This window comes from Chiloscyllium punctatum, chromosome 13 (assembly GCF_047496795.1).
Source record: "Chiloscyllium punctatum isolate Juve2018m chromosome 13, sChiPun1.3, whole genome shotgun sequence".
NCBI lineage: Eukaryota > Metazoa > Chordata > Chondrichthyes > Orectolobiformes > Hemiscylliidae > Chiloscyllium > Chiloscyllium punctatum.
Window position 1 is genome coordinate 71,785,823 of NC_092751.1, and position 25,894 is coordinate 71,811,716.

At 43.1% G+C, this 25,894-nt stretch overlaps 1 protein-coding gene across 1 annotated transcript in view; it reads right to left on the reverse strand.

Moving 5' to 3' along the window:
- LOC140484469 (myelin-associated glycoprotein-like) overlaps nucleotides 1-8,868 on the reverse strand; it is a 589,058-nt gene extending 580,190 nt beyond the window's left edge. Inside the window, exons 1-2 of the mRNA XM_072582876.1 lie at nucleotides 8,829-8,868; nucleotides 1,608-1,973 (exon numbers count right to left, since the gene is read on the reverse strand). Coding sequence (XP_072438977.1) covers nucleotides 1,608-1,973; nucleotides 8,829-8,868 — 406 coding nt within the window. The remainder of the gene's footprint in view (nucleotides 1-1,607; nucleotides 1,974-8,828) is intronic.
- Between the last annotated feature and the right edge of the window lie 17,026 nt (nucleotides 8,869-25,894).

Consider the following 25,894-nt stretch of genomic DNA (forward strand, 5'->3'; position numbering starts at 1 on the left):
CCTAAAAGCTGGACTCTAACTCCTACTCAAAGAGCTAAATCCAACTAACTTTCCATCTGTCTGAAGTTTGGCCTGAAGATATTCTGTCATTCAACAATGGGCAGTATTTCAATCTATTGATAATCCTGGGGATTACATATCGATCAGTCTTACAGCTGTGGTGGGCAAATTATTGAAGAGGATTCTGCGTTTATGATTACTTAGAAAACCATAGTTTGGTTAGAGATAGTCAGTATAGCTTTGTGAGGAGCAGGTCATACCTCACAAGCCTTATTGAATTATTTGAGGATGTGACAAAACACATTGAAGAAGGTAGATCAGTGGATGTGGTGTATATGGATTTTCGCAAGACGCTTGATAAGGTTCCCCATATTATGCTCATTTAGAAAGTAAGGAGACATGGGATACAAGGAAAATTTGGTTGTCTGGATATAGAATTACAAGACAGAGGGTGGTGGTAAATACAAAGTATTCAGCCTCGAGCTTGATTACCAGTGGTATTCCATAGGCGTCAGTTCTGGGACCTTTGGATTTTCTGATTTTTATGAATGGCTTGGATGGGGAAGTGGAAGGGAGGGTTAGTAAGTTTGCGGTTGACATGAAGGTTGGTTGAGGGGTGGATAGCATGGAGGGCTATTGTAGGTTGCAACGGGACATTAACAGGATGCAGAGCTGGGCTGAGAAGTGGCAGATGGAGTTCAAACTGGAAAAGTGTGAAGTGATTCAGTTTGGAAGGGTTATAAGGTTAAAGGTGGGATTCTTGGAGGAACAGAGGGATCTTAGGTTCTACATCCACAGATCCCTCAAGTTGCCACCCAAGTTAATAGGATTGTGAAGAAGGCATCTAGTCTGTTGGCTTTCATGAGCAAGGGGATTGGATTTAAGAGCCGTGAGGTTCTGCTACAGCTCTACAGAGCCCTGGTTAGATCACACTTGGAATATTGTGTTCAGTTCTAGTCACCTCATTATAGGAAAGATATGGAAACTTTAGATAGGGTGCAGAGGAGATTTACCAGGATGATGCCTGGACTGAAGGGCATGTCTTAAGAAGACATGGTGTGGGAGCTTGGGCTTTTCTTATTGGGGCAAAGAAAGATGAGAGGTAACTTAATCGAGGTTTTCAAGATGATAAGAGGCATAGATATAGTGGATAGTCAAGACTTTTTCCCAAGGTAGAAGCAGCTATCATGAGGAGCATAATTATAAAGTGATTGGAGAAAGGTTTAGGGGAGATGTCAGAAATAGATTCTTTACACAGAGAGTTCTGGGTTCATGGAATTGCACTGACAGCGATGGTAGTAGAGTCGGGGACATTTAAGCAACTCTTGGATAAGCTCATGGATGATAGTAAAATGTAGGGTATATTGGTTAGTTTGATCTTAGAGTAGGATAAAATGTTAGCATAACATTGAGGGCCTATGTTCTGTGTTCTATTAAATCAAAACCTTTACCCTAGTGGTACAGCGCGTGGAACAGAGTGGTAATTGAGTCCTGAAATGTACTGACACTAATGAGCACACCCGCAAAACTGGTGCAAAAAACCCAAGGCTGTGCAGCTTGGTACTGAGTGTTGGGTCTGAACTGAGCAATTATTGTATATCACTGACCTGAAACATACAGCTGGCTTACAGGATAGTAGCTGTATTTATACGTTCCCCCAAATTCTACTCTGAACAAAAAAGGTCCTGCATCTTCCTGTATGATGTTGTTTATAATCAGGGAACAGTCTCCATCGTTCAGGTCTCCAGACAGCCGGGTCCGATGTCGGAAATGTGGCAACTCTTTGCTGTGATCCCGGGAGTGAAAGGCTATCGATGATGTGACCGGTTTCTCGTTATTAAACCAGATTCCATCTCGAAGTTGACTAGCCAGATGTGAAGGATATCTGTAACGACATGGGATTTGTGCACAGGAACCTTTCTGTACTGTCACCTCAGGTGGTGTGTCGATTTCCCACTCTAGTGCCAGTCCAGCTGGAGAGAGAAATGTCAGTATTTAGCACTGGAGAGGCTGTAGATCCATTAGACTCAATATCCATTCCCTCCATCACTGGTGCACAGTAGCTGCAGTAAAGACCAGCTACAGGACACACAAGGAAGGAGTAAAATACTGGACACAGGAATGGACAAGTTTATTGTACATTGGCTTATGGTAATTACAGTCAAGAGTATATGCTGGAAAAGCACAGCCAGTCAGGCAGCATCCGAGGAGCAGGAGAATCAACAGTTCGGACATAAACCCTCCATAATTACAGGCTCCCAATCTAATTTATAACACTCACAACATGAGGGTGATGTGCAGAAGGACAGTGTTAATAATGGGATTCAGGAAGCAGGCAATCACTTAGAGGGCAGTTTGAGAATAATGATGAGACAGAGCAGAGGGACAACAAATTCAGGGTAAGTATGAATCTATGGCAATACATTAGATACAGATCACAGAAACAATCCATTCAGCTCAACCAGTCCACACTGCTGTTGCTACTCCACTTAAGCATCCCATCTTTCTTTATCCATGTCTAACATTGACACCCTCTATCTCCTTCTCCCTTGTGTGTTTATCCAGTGCCCTCATTATGAACATTGACATGATTCACCTCAACTACTCTCCATGAGAGGGAGTGTCACATTCTGCGCATACTCAGTGAAGAGGTTTCTCCTGAATTCACATCTGGATTTCTTGTCTCTGTCAATGGTCCCTGGTGTATACCACAAGATGATGCATTCTTCCCGAATTCACTGTCTCAAATCCTCTCAGAATTTTAACAGCATCATTAAGATTACCCATCAATGTTATGGAACAGGCCACACTCCACAAAACATTTCAAGAAGGTAGCCTTGACCCGAACTTTGCTAGTTGTTTTAAGCAAGTATAGAGTATATATTCCAGGAGAGAATCATCTGGTCAAACTACTTAGTTTTAAACAAAACAATTTACTTACACAATGGTGGCACGGTGGCACAGTGGTTAATACTGCTGCCTCACAGCGCCAGAGACCTGGGTTCAATTCCTGCCTCAGGCGATTGTGTGGAGTTTGCACATTCTCCCCGTGTCTGTGTGAGTTTCCTCCAGGTGCTCTGGTTTCCTCCCCCAATCCAAAAATGTGCAGGTTAGGTGAATTGGCCATGCTAAATTGCCCGTAGTGTTAGGTGAAGGGGGGAATGGGTCTGGGTGGGTTGGGCTTTGGTGGGTTGGTGTGGACTTGTTGGGCCGAAGGGCCTGTTTCCACACTGTAAGTAATCTAATCTAATTACTGAATGAAACACAAACAACAGAATAATTTGAACCTTTCCTTTATAAGATGCACTTAACGTTGCTTTTAAAGGTTCAACTATTACTGGAGGAATACCAATACTTTATTCCCAGAGAGCAAAATTGTGAATTTTTGATTTCTTGTCTGCTTCCTGTTTCTATGTATGCTGTGATACTTCTAAATGCTGTCTAACCAACTCCCCAGCTCTATTTAATTGCTCCCTAAAATTTGACACAAAGTCCAAATATGTGGTCTCTGAATTCTGACTTAACAATTTCTCTTTAATCAATTTTCCTCTCACTTCATGCCTAAAATCTAATTCAAATGGACTGTTTTTGGTTGATTAATTTTATGCATCTCTGATCGCAAAAGCCACAAACGGAATTCCCTTATCTCAATCATATGGATAGTCTTCAATGTCTGATACCATCTTCCTAGCACTCCCAACAATTCTGGATTGTCCACAGTATATTTAAATTGTTAGATTAGATTACTTATCAGTGTTATTCCTAAGTGTTTGTTATTCCCAAACTGTACATAATTTTCTTGATTAATTTTGATGTGAAGTTTGACCCTTGATCTGATTGTGTCTCTGTCAGAGTCCGTATCTCGTGAAAGACTTGAGTAATTCCTCTACAATCCTTTTAGTCGTGATATTGGGTAATAGAATAGCTTCTGGAAATCGAGTCAACATTTCCATTATTGTTAACAATTACTGATTCCCACTTTTTGTTTTAGGTAGGGGTCCTACACAATCAGTTAAGACCCTTGTAAAATGTTCCTCAAATGCAGGAATAGGTTTTATTACTGCCTGTGGCTTTCCAATCATCTGACATGGTGACACGTCTGGCAAAATTCAATTCTGTCCTTGTGCAGTCGAGGCCAGTAAAAATGTTTTGGTATTTTACTTTGCATTTTCTTCACTCCTAAATGACCCCCCTTCTGGTAGTTTGTGCACCACTCAAAACACCTCCTTTCTATAACCTACTGGCAGTACAATTTGATGAACTTCTGCCCTTTGCTCATCTGCCTGAATGCGTGATGGTCTCTATTTCTTCACTAAGACATCATTGTTAAGATAATAACATTCAGAGGTTCATTTGCATTCCTTTTCTGTGAATGCCTTTTGATGCAATTGCTTAAAATTTTCATCTTTCTGCTGTAACCAAGTTAATACATCTGAGCTAAAGATGTCTGCATTGTCATCTATCTGCTCCTGTTTTGTCTCAACCATCTGATCTCTGCTCAATCTACTTCAACATTCCTAGCTGTACTCTTTGATCTCTCCTGTTTCAGCTGGTGACTTTATGACATCATTACCACACAATGAGGAAAAATTCCAGGAATATGTCTCCTGCATCATTTCAGTTGCCTGAGTTTCCACTAGCTTTTCAACCACAGTAGGTAGCACCCCCACCCACTAATATCAGCTATATCATTAGCAAGGACAAATGTTATTCCTGGAGCTGAGAGTTTGTCCAGTATTCCTGTCACAAATTCACCACTCATCACTGTACACTCTATCCTCACTTTACATAATTGAATGCTTTTTGTCTGCCCGTGATTTCCAGTTACGAGTAACTTTACTGGTAGTAACCCTTCAGAAGTACATGTCTCCTCATCTTATTGCATCACAGACTGAGAGGATCCTGTGTCTCTTAATATTATGACCTCTTTACCTGCTGCTCCTGGCCTATGTGAGTAACCTTTACCTTTGCAGGTTAAGAAGATCTGGCACTTCCTCCTTAACCAACCTCCAGCCAGATTGTACATTCTGGTACAACTTTATAGCCTTCACTGTACTTTCTGTCACCACTCCAACAGAATTCACTGACTTATCCTGTATTCCTTCAGCTGGCTTCCCAGTGCTTCTCCTAACCAACCAATAGCCTACTTTATTGCAGTGAAAACCTGGGAACTTTTTAACTTCTCTGTCTACTTCAAGGGTTTACTTTTTACCCTATGGTAAGTTATCCTGATGATCTTCACCGAAATCTATCTTTCCCTTTCCACGTGAGGATTTCTATTTTTCCCCAGTTTCTATCCCTCATGGACTGAAATTGATTCTGGAAGCCAAATGTTAACTTATGGGCCAACTTACAACCATCAGCTATTTCAGCTACTAATCTTGCCATTTTAACTCTCTGCTTTTCCACGTGTTCTACCTACTTCAGAAAGTGAATTTTTGAACTCCTCCAAAATAATTGTCTCTCTAAGAGCACTGTAGGTATACTCTATTTTTAATGTTCTTATCCACCTGTAAAAATTACTTTGTTTGATGCTTTCCAATTCAATGTAGGTTTGACCAGGGTTCTTATTTAGATTCCTGAAATGTTGTCTGTAGGTTTCTGGCAGAAGCTCCTATGCACTTAATATAGCTTTCTTCACCTCCTCGTATACCCTAGATACCTCCTCTGATAGTGATGTGAATACCTCACTTGCTCTACCTACAAAACCCACAGAGTCACTGGCCACCACATTTTTTAGCCACTTTTTCAAATGAGATGAAAAAGACTTCCTCATTCTTCTCATCAAATTGAGGCAATGCTTGAACCAGGTCTTTGGCTACCATGTGTTGGTTCATCCTCAAACTCTTCCACACTAAGCTTACCTTCAACCTTCATTTCCAACCTTGTAAGCTGACTTTCCTGTCTAAGTGCTAATTTCTGAAGTTCAAACTTTCTCTCTTTCTTACTTTCCTCACTCTCCTTATGTCTCTCTTCTCTCTCTTTTTCGTTTCCTCTCTTCTTTACTTTTCATCATAATCCCTTGTATTTTGCCTGTAACTCAAGCTGCTTCATTTGCAATTAAATTGTATCTATCTCGAAAGGTTCTGATGGTGTTTCCAGCAAATTCAAATGCTGAGCTACTGCCATTAATATCTGTCCTTTGATCATGGAAGGAGGCATTTCCAACCCCAGCTTGTTGGCTAATTGTAGCAGCTTGGCCTTAATCACCTTTTGTAAAACCCCCAAGGTCACTTCTTCCAGCCAGAGAAATCTCTGGGTGACTGAAAGAGCCATTGCTATCCCAAGCACTGTTTAAATCAACCAAATACAACATTCAGAACAAAAGACACTAACACGAACACTAGCTGCCCTTGAGTCTGATAACTCTCATTCCAATTTGGAACTACAGAACAACTCCTGCAAAGAGCTCCCAATCTGTTATGGACCAGGCCAGACCCCTTAAATCATTTCAAGAATGTATCCCAGGCCCTAACTTTGCTGGTTGTTTTAAGCAGGTGTAAGGTGGATACTCCAGGAGAGATACAGTTGGTCAAATCATTTAGTTTAAACAAAACAGAATTTATTTACAAGATTTCTGAATGAAACATAAACTACGGAAAATGGAATACCGAATAACTTAACCTCTCCAAAACCCAACAGATCAAATTAATAATGCTGTTCCAAATACTTGCAACAATTGCCATAAACATCCTTTGGCACAAATGGTAAAATCAAACTCAAATTCTTAGAGGATAGAAGTCAGAGACAGAGTAGCAGCCTGTAGACCCAGGAGCTGTTCTTGACACGACTGCAAAAAAAAGCAACCAGAGAAAAGCTGAGCTGGGAGAACTGGCCACACCTCTTTCATTGTACAAATGTTTTTTTTAAACTTGAAAGCCTCTGCCTGAGGCAGTATCTGTTAGCTATTATCAAACTGGCCCTAAAACCTTTTCAGAGTCTGTGTCAATTACGATCTCTCTGAAAAAAAAAGCCATGGACAGCAAAGCTTTGTTAAAGTAACAACTTCATCACATCAGTCTTTCGGCCAGCAAAGAGCAGTCTGTTAATCCTTTCCTGATGCATTGATCCACATATTTCTGAAATCCACTGTATTAATCTTCCCTGCACTCTCTCAAATACCCTGGGTCTATTTTATAATGTGAACATCAGGACTGCACACAGTACTCCAGATGTGGTCTGACCAGGATTCAATTCGGGTTTAATGTAGTGTTCCTACATTTCAATTGTATCCCTCTGGAAATTAAGTGCAATGCTCAGTTTGTTACTTTGTGGCTTCACTCATCCATGGAGCAGTGATGGATGATTGATATATTTGTTCAACATGAACCCTGTTTTCCACAACTCCACCAGACTGACACCTTCCACAGACCTTCCTATTTTCCCTGCCAGTCTGTGTTCATTGATTTTTGGTGGATTGCCCTTGATTATTGTTGAAAAGAGAGGCCTACTTTTGAAGTATTTCACTTTGCACTCATCAGTCCAAATTTCAAAGGACACCACAATCTAGACTGCAAGAAGAAATGTTCCCTATATATTGATAGGCAGAATGTAGTCATGACGTGCCATGGAATTTACCAGGGAATAATTATCAGCTCAATAAAAAAAAGGAACAACTGAGGATACTGTGAATCAGAAACAAAAGCAGTAATTGCTGGAAAAGCTCCGCAGGTCTGTCAGCATCTATGGAACTGAGGAAGGGACACTCAAACTGAAATGTTAACTCTGATTTCTCTCCACAGTTATCAATAGAAGCTTTTAAAAAAAAATTGAAGGAGCCATGTTGATTCTGACTGGTCGTGGTGTTACTGGAGACTGAAAGGGAAACAGTGTGGATGCTGGAAATCTCAGAAAACTTTGAGAAAGCTGGTGAAATTCAGATCAACTGTCTGCAGAGTGAAACAGGGTTCACAAAGGAGTCTGAAATGACTCCAGAACTAGAAGGTGTTGGAAAAGAGGCTTTCTTTCATAATTTTGGCAGAGCTGTGGTGGGGCCAATGACATCGAGACCCAATGCATTAGACAAAGGGGTTGGTAATCATGGAGAACCAAATCTCAAAAAGGTAGAAATTAAAGTGTAAGAGGGAGAGAATTAGTCCATGCTCCACATTGCTGGATTGTTGATTCTGATGCAGCATTGGAGACTGACTGGTTCCCAAGCTCAGCACTGACCCCAATGCAGACAGTATGAAACACTCGAGCAAGGTGCCTCTAGCCTGAGTTCTGCATGTGTTGCGAGCAAAGGTAAATTAGGAATTGAATGTTTGACACCTTTCTTCAATGAGTGCATTTCCTTTCCTCTCTCTGTTGGTTATCTCACACCCTTCCTGGTTTCTATCACAGTGAGAATGCAGAGGAAGTGTGACACTGAGCAGCCTGTTTATTTTAGGAGAAGTGGGCAATTGTGTCAAAAATCAACTAAGTTTCAGAAAATTGCACTCAAACATGTCACTTCAGAATAAACATCATTCCCAGTTTTTATCAAAGCTCAGACCCATGACTGACTCATGGTTCACTGACTTCCATTGGTTAACAAAACTTCAGCTTCAGGATAATCCCCATTGATTTCCCATCCTCCCCCTCCACTCACTGCCTCTGGAACCCACTTTAGACCTACAATGTACATTGAAGATCTCTGTCTTCCTCCACTACTGTTGTCAGATGAGCAGTTGGTGTATATAGGTGAGCACAGGGTGATATGTGACCTGGATTTGATGTGAGTGTGTGCACTGGCTCACTGCTGAATTGTTCCCAATCAGAGCTCAATAAAGATGTCTTTGTAAAAGATTAATCAGACAGCAACCTGACCAAGTCGATGATGACATTACCTTGCAGGAGTGACAGCAGGAAGTAAGATTTCCCAATCATTGTCCTCTCCCAGATATTTCATTAGCTTCTCCCTCGCAAGCTCTGAAAGGGAAAGGAGTTAATGAGACATCACTTTTTGTCTGACAGCTCTCAAGTTAGAGTTAGAGTTAGAACATGACAGCACAGTGCAGGCCCTTCAGCCCTCAATGTTGCACCAACCTGTGAAACCAATCTGGAGCCCATCTTGCCTACACTATTCCATTCTCATCCATGTGTCTATCCAGTGAATATTTAAATGCCCTTAAAGTTGTTGAGTCTACTGTTGCAGGCAGTGAGTTCTGCTCCTCTCTGAGTAAAGAAACAACCTCTATCATTTGTCCTATATCTGTGACCCATCAATTTAAAGCTATGTCCACTCTTGTTAGCCATCACCATCCAAGGAAAAATGCTCTCACTGTTCACACCATCTTCTGATCATCTTATATGGCTCATTTAAGTCACCTCTCAACCTTCTTCTCTCTAATAAAAATAGCTTCAAGTCCCTCAGCCCTTCCCTCATACCAGGCAACATTCTATTAAATCTCCTCTGCACCCTTTCCAAAGCTTCCACATCCCTCCGATAATGAGGCAACTAGAAATGTATGTAATACTCTAAGTGTGGCCACATCATAGTTTTGTACAGCTGCAACATGAACTCATGGCTCCGAAACTTAATCTCTCTACCAATGAAAGCTAACACACCGTATGCCTTCTTAACAAGGTAAAAACAATGACTGCAGATGCTGGAAACCAGATTCTGCATTAGTGGTGCTGGAAGAGCACAGCAGTTCAGGCAGCATCCAAGTAGCTTCGAAATCGATGTTTCGGGCAAAAGCCCTTCATCAGGAATAAAGGCAGTGAGCCTGAAGTGTGGAAAACCCTATCAACCTGGGTGACAACTTTCATGGATCTATATACATGGACACCGAGATCTCTCTGCTCATCCACACTACCAAGAATTTTACCATTAGCTCAGTGCTCTGTATTCCTGTTACTCCTTCCAAAGTGAATCACCTCAAATGTTTCCACATTTGCCACCTCTTAGCCCAATTCTGCAGTTTTTGTGTGTCCCTCTGTAACCTGCAACATCCTTCACCACTATTCACAACTCTACTGACCTTAGTGTCATCTGCAGATTTACTAATTCATCCTTTCGTGCCCTCATCCAGATCATTTATAAAAATGACAAACAGCAGTGTCCCCAAAACATATCTTTGCGGTACACCACTCGTAACTGAACTCCAGGATGAACACTCTCTGTCTTCTTTCTTTTCTGATCCAAACTGCTAAATCCCCCTCAATCCCATGCCTCCATACTTCGTGCAATAGCCTAATCCAGGGAACCTTATCAAACACCTTACTGAAATCCATATCCACCACATCAACTACTTCAACATCATCCTTCTTAAAGAACTCAATAAGGTTTGTGAGGCACGACCTACCCTTCACAAAACCCGGTTGACTATCCTTATTCAAATTATTTCTCTCTAGATGATTACAAATCCTATCGCTTATAATCCTAAATAACACTTTACCTACAACTGAAGTAAGCCTCACCGGTCTATAAAGGTTGTCTCTACTCCCCTTCTTGAACAAAGGGACAACATTTGCTATCCTGCAGTCTTCCTGCACTATTCCTGTAAACAATGACGACAAATATCAAAGCCAAAGATCAAAGAATCCTTGGATAAATCCTATCCAGCCCAGGGGACATTTCTATTTTCACACTTTCCAGAATTGCTAACACCTGCTCCTTGTGAATCTCAATCTGTCTAGTCCTGTAGCCTGTATCTTAGTATTCTCCTCAACAACATTGTCTTTTTCCATTGTAAATACTGACAAAAAATATTCATTTAATGCCTCTCCTATCTCCTCAGACCCCACACACAACTTCCCATATTATCCTTAATTGGCCCTAATCATATGCTAGTCATTCTTTTATTCCTGTTACACCTACAGAAAGCTTTAAGGCTTTCCTTGATCCTTCCTGCCAACGACTTTTCATGTTCCCTCCTGACTCTTCTTACCTCTCTCTTTTGGTCTTTCTTAGCTAACTTGTAACTCTCAAGCACCCTAACTGAGCCTCATTTCTCATCTAACATTAGCCTTCTTCTTCCTCTTGACAAGACAGCTTCTTTAGTAAACCATGGCTTCCTCGCTTGATTACTCCCTCCCTGCCTGACAGGTACTGACTTATCCTTGAATAAGTTCCACATTTTGATTGTGCCCATCTCCTGCAGTTTCCTTCCCATCTCCTGCAATTTCCTTCCCTGTCCTATGCATCCTACATCTAGCATAATTGCATCATAATTGCCTTTCCCCCAGCTATAACTCTTGCCCTGCGGTATATACCTATCAGAACATCTATTAGACAATGTCCTCACAGACTATTTTGATTCTCTGTGGGATGATCAGTGCTCAGCAGTGATTTACAAGGCTTCAATAAAGTAAAACAATGAGCAACTTGAATTTCTGTCGTGTCTGTCACCTCCTCAGCATTTCCCAAATCTCCTGAGTCTGTACTTGCCTTGTCCATTGGTCCATGAAGACATTCTGTATCAGGAACATGAGCCTTATGGCGAGATATCAATCAGTAGAAATCTGATTCCAATCACCAGTGACTGGGATATGTCTTTACAAAGTCACAGCATTAACAAAGGATGATGTTGATCCTGGAAGTGAGTTCCTGTTGTGTTATTATTTACCCTGGACCTGTCTGACTGCTTGCCTAAGGAGTAAGTGCTGACACACTCTGCTTGGTTAGCGTGGCCTCTTCCTGTGCTGCTTCCACATGTACTTAATTTGTATTTTCCATGTGTCACTGTGAGTGAGGTTGGGAAGTTGGTTCAAAGTGAGAAGGCAGCAGTTTTCCCAGCATTACAAACAAACTGCTGTTTGTTAGCAATTGTCTCTATGCAGACCTGGGCAGTATTTAACATGGTCCGATGGAGCTGAACGGGTTTTCTCCTGTCCCTCTCTCAGGTCTGAGGGGATGAATGGACTTGGTGGACAGTTCCGTGGGACTGGATTAGTCTCATCCTTGTGTAACAGGCTAAATGGATCTCCTGTTCCTGTTTAAAAGGCTGGAGGAACTGAGCAGACCTCATTATGTTTGTGTCGAACAGAAGTTGAGAATTGGTTTCTGTTCGAGAAACAAGCCCAGAGCTCAGTAACAAGTAGGATTCCTCCTCAATAATAAGGAGGAATCTACTGAAGGCATCAATCATTGGGATCTGTTTTTGTGAAGTCTCTGTATCATTAAAAGTATTGCAATTAGTCCCATGACAATCATTTAATTACTTACATACGACCTGCCCGACTCTTCGCCTGGGGATCCGCTGCTTGGACTGAATGGCTTTTGCTCTACCTGCTGGTAATTATAAAGTGCAGATGTGTAGCACTGTGTTAGAATGAGGAAGTAGGGAACAAGTGCGATATTCCACAAAATGTTGCTTTGGTTGCAAGTAGTTGTCCGTTTAACCCTGACTCTGTGATGTTTCTGTTCAGAGCTGGGCAGCTGATCACACAGAATTTCTACACTGGCTCTGGGGCTTTCAAACTCACTCCCTCACTCTGCAGCAGAAACTAGAAGATGGAGTCCCCAGTCCAGAATCTCAGCCCCATGTTGTTGGACAACCATGTCAGCTAGCAACAAAAGCAGGCCATTCTGCTCCCCCCTCATCGTGCTCTACCATTCAATATAAGCATGGCTGATGAGGTTTTGACCTGAATCACACATTCCCATCTATCCCCGATAACATTTGACTCCATTGCCTACCAAGAATCTATCTTCTTCCGCTGAAAAATATTCAATATTCCTGTCTCCATTGGGATCGGAGGCAAAATTCTAAAGTTACAAAATCCAGTGAGAGAAAAAAAATCTCAATCTCTGACAAGAAAGAGTGACTCACTCACTCAAGGAAATATTATTTTCATGTCCACCTTGTCCAGATTTTTCAAAAACCTATGTACTTCAATCAAGTCTCCTTTCACCTTTCCAAACCACAGTGGAAACAATCCCAGTCTGTCTCAGCTTTCCTGATGAGGGTATACATTAATTCAGGATTAATAATCTTGTGAATCTCTGAACTGCCAGCAATGCATGTACCTCCTTCCCTAAGTAAAGAGAACAGAACTGTACATCGTAGTTGAGATGTGCTCTCACTAACATACTATGTAACTGAGGCATAACATCCATAATTTTATGTTGAACTAAAGGACAGCATTTCATTGAATATCTTAATCATTTCTATACCTGCGTACCATCCTTTTTCTGACAATGCCCTAAAATAGCTTTTCCCCCAGGAATTCCTAAGTTGTTCTCCATTTAAATATTGTTTCAAAGGTTTTCTTGCCAAAGTGAGCAACAACAAGTTGAACCAAAGAATGGTGGACTGAGAATAGCGTGAATATTGCAGGGAATCCTGTGATTGTAGGCTGACCTCTAACTTTATTCTAGTTTTACATTTCAGTAGTTGAAGGTTTTTATTATGATTCTTTTGAATCTTTCCTAGTCAAAAAAGCAAAACAACAGAACCTATTTTTATAAACAATGCTGTAGTTACGGAGATTTTGGAGAGGCCTGCACATTCACAGCTCAAGCTTTTTGTCCCACTATAAAACATCACACGCACAGAAGGAGAGTGTTTTTTCACCATCGATAAAGAGCTTGTTTTGGAACCATGGAGGACAGTTATTTTTCTAAACAGTTGTGACATGTTTAGAAAACGTTCATTTGGTCAGCTCAGGAGTTTTATTTATTTTATCCCAGGATGCTGGACGACTTGAGGAGGAAATTTTGGAAAAACATGTCAGAACAGGACTTACATACTTAATGGTAAGATCCTAAGGAATGTTGCTGAACAAAGAGACCTTGGAGTGCAGGTTTGTAGCTCCTTGAAAGTGGAGTTGCAGGTAGATAGGATAATGATGAAGGCGTTTGGTATGCTTTCCTTTATTGGTCAGAGTTTTGAGTACAGGAATTGGGAGGTCATGTTGCAGCTGTACAGGACATTGGTTAGGCCACTGTTGGAATATTGTGTGCAATTCTGGTTTCTTTCCAAACAGAAGGATGTTGTGAAACTTGAAAGCATTCAGAAAAAATTTACAAGGATGTTGCCAGGATTGGAGGATTTGAGCAATCGGGAGAGGTTAGGCCTGTTTTCCCTGGAGTGTCAGAGGCTGAGGTTTATAGAGGTTTATAAAATCATGAGGTGCATAGATAGGATAAATAGACAAACTCTCTTCCCTGGGGTGAGGGAGTCCAGTACTACTGTATTGATTGAATTGAATTTATTGTCACGAGTACCTAGGCACAGCGAAAATCTTTGTCTTGTGAGCAATACAGGCAGATCACAGAGTTAAGTAGCGTAGGTAGTAAATAATAGGTAAGAGCAGCAAAACAAAACACAGGGACAGGTGAATGTTAAGAGTATGTGAAGGCATAGGTTTAGGATGAGAGGGGAAAGATTTAAAAGAGACCTAAGGGGCAACCTTTTCACTCAGAGGGTGGTACGTGTATGGAATGAGCTGCCAGAGGAAGTGGTAGAGGCTGGTATAATTGCAACATTTAAGAGGCATTTGGATTGGTATATGAATAGGAAGGGTTTGGAGGGATATGGGCCAGGTGCTGGCAGATGGGACTAGATTAGGTTGGGATATCTGGTCGGCATGGACTGGTTGGACTGAAGGGTCTGTTTTCATGCTATACATCTCTATGACTCTATGACTCTAAATGGCTGATTTTATTGAAGATTTATGTGATTGATTTTGTTTTGCATTCTTAATAATAATTTCTGTGTGTAAGGAAAAGTCATTTATTTGATATACTGTATGAGATGCTATTGAAAACTTCTTTTTGGCTTAATGCCTTCAAGGGTATACAAGAGACACAATGAAATGGCTCAGGGATTTAAAACAGTCGAAAAATGTGGTGCTGGAAAAGCATAACAGGTCAGGCAGCAACCGAGTAGCCCTTCATCAGGAATGTAGGGTGTGCTCTCGGAGGCTGAAAGATAAATAGAAGGGTGGAGGTGGGGTTGGGGGGGAAGATTCCTGGGAAGGCGATATGTAAATGCAGCTAGTGTGATTGTGATAGGTCAGTTGGGTGGGTGAAGCGGATGGGTGGGAAGGAAGATGGGCAGGTGGGAAAGGTCAAGAGGGCAGTGCCAAGTTAGAGGGTTGGATCTGGGATAAGGTGGGGGAAGGGGATGAGGAAACTGGTGAAGTTGATGTTGATGCCATGTGGTTGCTGTCGATGTGGTCTCCTCTACATTGGGGAGACTGGACACCAACTTGCAGAATGTTTCAGAGAATATCCCTGGGACACACGCACCAAACAGACCCACCGCCCTGTGGCCAAACACTTCAACTCCCCCTCCCACTCCACCAAGAACATGCAAGTCCTGGACCTCCTCCACTGCCAAATTCAAGCCACCCAACGCCTGGAGGAAGAATGCCTCATCTTCCACCTTGGAACCCTCCAACCATACTGTATGAACGTTAATTTCACCAGCTTCCTCATCTTCTCTCCTCCCATCTCATCCCAGATCCAACCCTCCAACACAGCACCAGTCTCTTGAACTGTCCTACCTATCCATCTTCCTTCCCACTCTCTGCTCCAAACCTATCACTATCACCCCCTCACCTTTATCTACCTATTACTTTCCCAGCTACCTTCACCCCAACCCTACCCTCAACCTCCTATTTATCTCTCAGCCCCCTTCTCCACTCCCTCACCATCATAATGAAATGCTTTCACTTGAAATGACACCTCTCCTGTTCTTTAGAAGATGCCTGACCTGCTGGGCTTTTCCAAGCGCCACACTTTTTAACACTGAGCTCCAGCATCCATGGTCCTCACTTTCTCTGGGATTACAGCAGGATCAGTCAGACAGATGGTGACTGTCAGAAAGGGGTGAGGTAGGTCAGATGTCTCCTGTGGCTATTCCTCTCTCAAACAGATCTGGGTCCTGCTGAAAGGGATAGTCTTTCTGAAGAGGCAGCCTGAAGTTGGGTACTAAAAGCAAATCTTATATTACGTAACATTTGACAAAATGTGAAAGAATAATTGTTAAAGGGGATTCCTCTGGCAGAGGCTCAGACAGGAAATCCTGTGGCATTGAGCATCACTTTAGGATGGTGTGTTGATTTCCTGGTGCCAGGATCAAGGATGTCTCAAAATGTTTGCAACATGAGGGCAGCATGGTGGTTCAGTGGTTAGCATGTGTGCCGCACAGTGCCAGGGACCCGGGTTCAATTCCCACCTCGGGTGACTGTCTGTGTGGAGTTTGCACATTCTCCCTGTGTCTGCATGGGTTTCCTGCGGGTGCTCCGGTTTCATCACACAGTCCAAAGATGTGCAGGTTAGCTGAATTGGCCGTAATAAAAATTGCCTGTAGCGTTACGGGGAATCTCTGGGTGGGTTGCTCTTCGGAGGGTCACTGTGGACTTGTTGCACCAAAGGGCCTGTTTCCACACTGTAGAGAAGCTAATATTGTTAAAAGGAAGAGTGTTGGACACATTGGTATGAATGATATAGTTAGAGTTATTACTGTTAAGGCCTTATAGAATGAATGTGAGAAGTTAGGTACAAGATTAAAATGCAAAACCTCAAAAGTAGTCATCTCTGGTTTTTTGCCAGTGCCAAGCTCAAATGAGGGGAAAAAATAAAAAGATAAAGGAGATACATTAATGGCTGGAGAAGATTCAGGTTCGTGGATCATTAAGATCTTTTCTGATACAGAAAAGACCTGTTTAAAAAGGATGGTTTAAACCTGGGCTGGATGTGGACCAATATCCTAGTGGGGAGATTTGCTGCTTCTATGAAGGGAGACTGTGAACTGTTCGTGGAGGGGGTATGTAGTGTTGTAAATGCAAAGATAGAGGATGGTTATGAATCTTAAAAGAGCGGGAGCTAATTAGAAATGACAGGGTCAAAACTCATACAACACCGTTTTCTTGTCCAACGGGTTTATTTGAAATCACTGGCTTTCAGAGCACTGCTCCTTCATCAGGCACTAGTCAGAGGGGAAGATCATAGACACAGAATTTATAAGGAAAAGATCAAAGGGTAATAAAACGGGGTATCATGCTCATCTCATTGGTCACCAGCTCTGGTGCGCCACAGCAAAAACTGGCGAGGACCTGCTCAGGAGACACCATCGATAGGGTATCCTTCTTTGTCCCGAACTTCCCGGGAGCGGAGAAACTATGGCACATTCTTCACAGCCTGCAGCACATCATCGATAACAACGAGTGCCTCCCCAAGACCTTCCCTACACCTCCCCTTCTTGCCTTTAAACAATCACCAAACCTAAAATAGACGACCGTTCGCAGCAAACTGCCCAGCTTCCAGGGCAACATCAACATCATGACACAGTACAACCTTGTCAAGGCAGACTCTGACATTGTTACACATGGGGAAACTGCCCACCATCTGCACACCTGATACTCATGTGACTTGGCCAATGTTGTCCATCTCACACGCTGCAAGCAAGGATGCTCCATTGGTGAGACCAAGCAGATATTGCAACAGCAGATGAATGGACACCACGCAACAATTGCCAGACAGGGGTGTTTGCTCCCAGTCGGGGAACACTTCAGCAGTCAGGGACTTTCGGCCTCAGATCTTCAGGTGACCATCCTCCAAGGCGGATTTTGGGACACGCAACGACGCAGAGTCCCAAATCTGAGGCTGATAGCTAAGTTCGGTACCCATGAGGATGGCCTCAACTGGGATCTTGGGTTCATGTCACATGACAGGTGACCCCCACCACACTGTATATATACACACACACACTCTCACACAGACACATTCACACAGAGCCTCTCTCATACACTCTCTCTCACACACTCACACACTCTCTCACACAAACACACTCACGCAAAGCATCTCTCATACATATATTCTCTCTCACACTCACACACACTCTCACACAAACACACTCAGACAGAACCTCTCTCATACACTCTCTCTCTCTCACACTCACACACTCTCTCACACAAACACACTCAGACAGAGCCTCTCTCATACACACTCTCTCTCTCTCACACTCACACACTCTCACACAAACACACTCACACAGAGCCTCACTCATACACTCTCTCTCTCACACTCACACACACTCTCACACAAACACACTCACACAGAGCCTCTCTCATACACTCTCTCTCTCTCACACTCACACACTCTCTCACACAAACACACTCAGACAGAGCCTCTCTCATACACTCTCTCTCTCTCACACTCACACACTCTCTCACACAAACACACTCACACAGAGCCTCTCTCATACACTCTCTCTCTCACACTCACACACACTCTCACACAAACACACTCACACAGAGCCTCACTCATACACTCTCTCTCTCACACTCACACACACTCTCACACAAACACACTCACACAGAGCCTCACTCATACACTCTCTCTCTCACACTCACACACACTCTCACACAAACACACTCACACAGAGCCTCTCTCATACACTCTCTCTCTCTCACACTCACACACTCTCTCACACAAACACACTCAGACAGAGCCTCTCTCATACACTCTCTCTCTCACACTCACACACTCTCTCACACAAACACACTCACGCAGAGCACCTCTCATACATATACTCTCTCTCATACACACTCTCTCTCATACACACTCTCTCTCAAACACGCACACACTCTCTCTCTCCTACAGTCTCTGTCTCTCTCACACACACGCACATGCACACATTCTCTCACAAACACACACAGCAGATTTGTGTTTGCAGGTACATTCAATTTTGTTCAAAAAGTACACAATTTGTAGACAGTCAGTCAATGTGGCATTTTATAAACTCCTACTTTGAAATAAAATACATGGTCAGACTCCAAACAAGACTTCACTTCTAAAATACACTCTCAGACCAGAGGTATCACCTCCTTATATTGATAACACCTTCAGTTTTCTTAGGGCATTTACTTGATAGAAATTCTGGGATCTGCATATGAATCAATCGAAACCTACACCTCCATCCTAACCAATTAAAAGTTTATCTTAGGTGTGTTCAATTTGTTCACATGAGTTGTACGACCCTTTGATCTTTTCCTTATAATTCTCTGTCTGATGCCACCTCTCTCTCACAAACACCTGATGAAGGAGCTGTGCTCCGAAAGCTAATGTATTCAAATAAACCTGTTGAACTGTAACCTGCTGTTGAAAAGTGTGGTGCTGGAAAAGCGCAGCGGGTCAGGCAGCATCCGAGGAGTAGGAGAGTCGACATTTTGGGCATAAGCCCTTCATCAGGCATGTGCCCGTTCCTCAGATGTTGCCTGATATGCTGTGCTTCTCCAGAACAAAATGTGACTTCTCTTGGGTAATAAGACAGGGCAAATGATTGAGGTGATTGTAGGGGTCTAGTGACCATCATTCTATTAGTTTTCAAATGTTCATGAAAAAGAATAAGGCTTCCATAAAAGTTAAATGCTTTAATTGGAGTAAGGCAAATTTTAATGGTATGAGACAGGAATTTTCAGAAGTTAATTGGAGTACGCTGTTCACAGGGGAGGGAATATCTGATAAGTGGAAGGCTTTCAAAACTGTGATTACGAGAGTCCAGAGTCAGAGTGAGGGGTAAAGCTGGTAGGATTAGGCAACAATGGATGAATACAGATATTGAAGTTCTAGTCAAGAATTGGTAAAAATCATGTATTAGACACAGACAACTAGGTTCAAATGTCTCTTGAACAGTGTAAAGAGTGCGGGGCATTCTTCAGAGGGAAATCAGGAAGGCAAAGAGGGGATATGAGATAGTCTTGGCAAATAAGGTTAAGGAAAATCCAAAGAGATCCTGCAAGTACAAAAGAGTAAGAGCGCAACTATCGAGAGAGTAGGGCCCCTGAAAGAGCAAAGAGATCATCTTTGTAGTGACTATTAAATGAATATTTTGTGTCAGCTTTTACTGTGGAGAAAGAAATGGAAACAAGAGAACATAAGGAAATAGATATTGATGTCTTAAAAGGAGGTTACATTACAGAAGAGGATATATTGGAGGTCTTAGAAAATATAAATGTGGATAAATCCTCATGACATGATCTAGTGTCTCCCAGGGTGTTATGTGAAGTTGGGAAGGAAATTATCTAACTTAGAATTATAGAATCCCTACAGTGTGGAAACAGGCCCTTCAGCCCAACGAGTCCACACTGACCCTCTGAAGAGTAACCCACCCAAACCCATTCCCCTACCCCGATACCCCTGACTAATGCACCTATCTACACATCCCTGAACACAATGGGCAATTTAACACAGCCAATCCACCTAACCTGCATAGCTTTGGAATTTGGGGGGAATCTCACGCAGACACAGGGAGAATGTGCAAACTCCACACAGACAGTCACCTGAGGCTGAATTGAACCCGGGTCCCTTGGGCTGTTTGGCATCAGTGCCAACCACTGAGCCACCATGCCACCCCAATTGCAGGATCCCTTTTAGATATTTTTGTATCATCTGTAACTATGGATGAGATGCCGGATAGCTGGACAGTGGCTAATGTTGTGGTTTTGTTTAAGAAGGGATGTAAGGAGAAACCTGGGGACTATAGACCTGTGAGTCTGACATCAATGTTGGGTAACTTGTTGGAGGTAATCCTGAATGGTGGCATATATGTATTTGGAGAGGCCGGGAATAATTAGGGAGAGTCAGCATGGTTATGTGCGAGGGAACGCATATCTCACAAATGTGATTGATGATTTTTTGAGGAAGTAACCAAAAAGCTTGAAGAGGGCAGATGAGTAGGTATTGTTTACTTGGACTTTAGTGAAGCCAATGACCAAGTTCCACATGGGAGACTAATTAGTAAAGTTAGGCCACGTGGGATTTAGGGTGAGCTTGCCAATTGGATACAAAGTTGGATTAATGGCACGAGTCAGAGTGGTGTTGGAGAGTTGTTTTTCAGACTGGAAGCCTGTAACCAGCAATGTTCCACAGGGATTGATGCTGGGTCCACTTTTCTTTGTCATTAAAGATAAGGATCTGGATGAGAATACAGGAGGCATGGTTAGTGAATTTGTGGAAGACACCAATGGTGGTGGTATAGTGGGCAGTGAAGAAGGTTATTTAAGGTTACAAACAAATCCTGATCTATTGGGTTAACAAGCTGAGGAGTGGCAGATGGAGTTTAATTTGGATAAAATGTGAGGTTTGCATTTTAGTAAAACAAACAAGGACAGGACTGACACAATTGAAAGTAGGGCCTTGGGTAGTGCCACAGGCAGAGAGGCCTTGGGGTTTAAGGACATGATTCTGTGAAATTTGCATCACTATTGACAACATGGTTAAGAAGGATTTAGTATGTCAATGTTCATTATTTAGACCTTTTGAGTATAAGAGTAGGGATGTCATGCTGAGGTTGGTGAGGTCACTTGTGGAGTACTGTGTCCAGTTCTGGGTCACTTCGGAAAGGGTTCAGAAAATATTTACCAGGATGTCATCAGGAATGGGGGCTTGAGTTATAAGGGGAGGCTGGATAGGCTAGGACTTTTTTCATTGGAGCGTGGGAGGTTGAGGGATGACCTTATAGCGGTTTTTTAAGCCATGAGGGGATTAGATAAGGTGAATGGCAGGTGTCTTTTCCCTCGGATAGGGGAATTCAAGACCAGGGGCCATATTTTTAATGTGAGAAGAGAAAGATTTAAAACGGACATATGGGGCAACATTTTACACAGTTTGTGTGTGAAATAGTTTCAGAGGAAGTGGTGGATGTGAGTACAGTTACAGTGTTTAAGAGACATCTGGATAAGTATGTGAATAAGAAATGTTTGGAGGGGTATGAGCCAAGCGCAGGTAGGTGGGACTAGTTTAGTTTGGGATTGTGGTCTGCTTGGACTGATTGGAACACAGGGTCTGTTTCCATTCTGCGTGACTATAACTTTACATTTTCCCACATGATATCCCGTCTGCCAGAATTTTACCCACTCACTGAATCTTTCTGTATCTCTCTGCAACCGCCTTATCTCTTTTCCGTAACATACTTTCCTATCTATCTTTGTGTAATTAGCAATTTTAACTCCCAGGTCTTTTTTCCCCTCATCTATGTCATTGTTACCAATTGTAAAACATTGAAACTCCAGCTTGTCACATTTACACCATATGTTTCTACCTTGCACAAGAACCTTTCACCTGGCACCTTGTCAAATGCGTCCTGGAAATTTACAGACAATAGGTCTGCAGGCTCTCCTTCATCACAATGCTCATTATCCCATCAAATACCTGCAATCAGGTTGAACAGGATCGCCCTTTCACAAAGCCATGTGGACTCTTTCTAATTACCTTGAATTTGTTTAAATGCTCAGTAATACTCCTTATCATCAAGCTTCAGCATGACAGAAAACAAGCTGACCAGTCTATAGTTTCCTGTTTGTAACCTCCCTCCTTTCTAGAATAGAGAAGTTATATTTGCTGTGTTCTAATCTGATGGAATCTTTCCAGCATCCAGCAAAGTTTGTAAAAATACCAACAACTCATCAACTCATCAAGTTGTCACCTCCACTAACACCTGAGGATGAAGCTCACCAGATTGCAGGGATTTGTCAGCTCACAGCACCATGTGTTACCAGTACAACCTACTTCATCATTGCATGTACTTCCATAAAGTTCCTCTCTCTCTTCCACTGGCTGATTTACATTTATCACAGGACTGGTTTTGTATTCTCTATAATGGAGAGAAGTGCAAGATATTTGTTGTTTTCACTCCCGATTTCTTTATTATTCCCTAATCACTCTCTGGTCTCACTCTACAGGATCAGCACTCACTTTGTTTAGAGAACGTAGAACATAGAACCGTACAGCGCAGAACAGACCCTTCGGCCCTCGATGTTGCACCGACCTGTGAACTATTCTCAGCTCGTCCCCCTACACTATCTCAGAATCATCCATATGCTTATCTAAGGATTGTTTAAATCTCCCTAATGTGGCTGAGTTAACTACATTCCATGCCCTTACCACTCTCTGAGTAAAGAACCTGCCTCTGACATCGGTCTTAAATTTATCACCCCTCAATTTGTAGTTATGCCCCCTCATACACGCTGATGTCATCATCCTAGGAAAAAGACTTTCACTGTCTACCCTATCTAATCCTCTGATCATCTTGTATGTCTCTATCAAATCCCCTCTTAGCCACCTTCTTGCTAATGAGAACAGGTTCAAGTCTCTCAGCCTTTCCTCATAAGACCTTCCCTCCAGACCAGGCAACATCCTGGTAAATCTCCTCTGCTCCTTTTCCAATGCTTCCAAATCCTTCTCAAAATATGGGGACCAGAACTGCACAAACTATTCCAAGTGTGGCCGCGCCAGCGTTTTGTATAATTGCATCATGATATTGCGGTTGCGGAACTCAATCCCTCTACCAATGAAACCTAACACACCGTATGCCTTCTTAACAGCACTATCCACCTGGGTGGCAACTTTCAGAGATCTATGTACATGGACTCCAAGGTCCCTCTGCACATCCACACTACTAAGAATCTTTCCATTGATCCAGTACTCTGTCTTCCTGTTATTATTCCCAAAGTGAATCACCTCACATTTAGCTGCATTGAACTCTATTTTCCACCTCTCAGCCCAATTCTGCAGTTTATCCAAGTCCCCCTGCAACCTGTAACATTCGTCCACACTGTCCACTATTCCATCGACTTTAGTGTCATCTGCAAATTTACTAATCCACCCATCTCTGCCTGCGTCTAAGTCATTTATAAAAATGATAAACAGCAGTGGTCCCAAAACAGATCCTTGTGGCACTCCACTAGTAACCAGAGTCCAGGATGAATATTTTCCATCAACTTATTCATCTGATTTTTCTAATTTAGATGTAGGTTTAAGTCACCCAAGATTATTTTCATCATTTATCACAAGCACCTTCTCCCATTGTGTGGTTACTGTTGAGTTCTGTGGACCATTCCCACAAATTAAACCTTTCACCTCCTATTCTTCCACACAATCTACATACTTTCCTAATTTGACCTTATATCCACTGCATTAAAATAATTCTTCACATCTTGTAGAGACTGTGACTGAGCAGGCAGGCTCAGGTTTATTGCTCACAGTGAGATGCGGTGATGTAGATTCTGAAAGAATTAGGGATGTAGATTCGGCAGGAACTTTGAGGAAATGGGCATTTAGATCGAGTATGAATGAGCGGGACATTGGGACTATTGGTTAGATCGATCGGAGAGTCAGAAAAGTCATGATGGGCTGAATGGCCTCTTTCTGTGCTGTCAGTCTGTGAATTGATTCATTTTAACTGTTCCGTGAATCAGAGACAAACAGGAAAGCTCTGTAGATTTCTGACCTTTACATATGAAGTGGTTTGGGTTCGGTTTAACTGTCAGTGATTTTACTTCCTTCTCGTGGTTACTGTCCTGAGGAGACTGGGCAGGAAGTGTGAGGCTGGGACATTCTGTTTGACTGATGCTGTGTTGGGAGAGTCTCAGAGATTCTCCTTTAGCCTCAAGGTTTAGGGGTGGTGGTTCAGAGCTCAGGATCCAGGCACAGCCACAACTGAGAAAATGATGGACCCTGGGCTATGGCCAAGAAATTGGAATTGGGGAAACAAACAGGCCTGGGAATGTTGTAGGAACTGAAGAAAGTTACAGTCATAGTGAGTGGGAGTTGCTGTACAGGAGGGTACCGAGATAGGGAAGGTTATATGTGGGGAAGAGGGTACAGAGATAGGGCGGAATTGTGGGTGCTGGAGTAAATTACAGATATTGGGAGGGAGCATTAGAGTATAGAGATAAGGAGGACTGTAGAGATTGGAGGAGGTTACAGACGCAGGGAGGGTGTAGGGAATAGAGGAGGTTACAGAGGCAGGGAGGGTGCAGGGACTAGAGGATGTTACAGAGATATGGAAGGTGATAGGGACTGCAAGAGGTTGCAGTGATAGTGAGAGGTGTAGGCACTGGAGGAGGGTACAGAGGTGAGGAGGTTTGTGTGTGCAAAGGAGAATACAGAAACAGGGAGAGGTGGGGTCTGCAAGAGGGTACGGTTGTATTGATGGGTGCAGGAGCTGGAGGATATTAAAGTGTTATGGACCAGACCAGATTCCCCCAGACCCTGACTTTATCCTCTTTTAAAGGTAAATTCCAGGCCCTGCATTTTAATCAGTCAGACAAACAGATTTGAAGCGAAACACACTTTATCCATACAGTGTGATTAAAATACAACAAAAGAAAGAGGAAATCAGAATAACCTAACTCTATTGGAAAAGTTCACTGAATAATTATCGATTATTTGCAACAAAACAGTCACTGTTCCAGGGGTGTTTGAGGGGGAAGAAGGTGAGTGTCCTGGAGAGAGACTGTGGGAGGGACAGTGGGAGAGGAGGATGTGAGAGTGTTTGAGGGGGGAAGGAGGTGAGGGTCCTGGAGAGAGGGTGTTAGGCACAGTGTCAGAGGAGGATGTGAGGATGTTTGAGGGAGATGGAGATGAGGGTCCTGGAGGGAGGGTGTGAGGAACAGTGGGAGAGGAGGATGTGAGGGTGTTTGAGGGGGAAGGAGGTGAGGGTCCAGAAGAGAGACTGTCGGAGGGACGGTGGGAGAGGAGGATGTGAGGGTGTTTGGGGGGAAGGAGGTGAGGGTCCAGGAGGGAGACAACCTGAGGGACTGTGGGAGAGGAGGAGGTGAGGGAGCTTGAGGGGGAAGGATGCGAGGGTCCCAGAGGGAGACAGTGTGAGGGACAGTGGGAGAGGAGGATGTGAGGGCGTTTGAGGGGGAAGGAGGTGAGGGTCCTGGAGGAAGGGTGTGAGGGACAGTGGGAGAGGAGGATGTGAGGGTATTTGAGGGGGAAGGAGATGAGGGTCCTGGAGGGATACAATGCGAGGGACAGTGGGAGAGGAGGATGTGAGGGTGTTTGAGGGGGAAGGAGGTGACGGTCCTGGAGGGAGACTGTGAGAGACAGTGGGAGAGACGTATGTGAGGGTATTTGAGGGGGAAGAAGGTGAGGGTCCTGGAGGGAAACAGTGTGAGGGACAGTGGGAGAGGAGGATGTGAGGGTATTTGAGGGGGAAGGAGGTGAGGG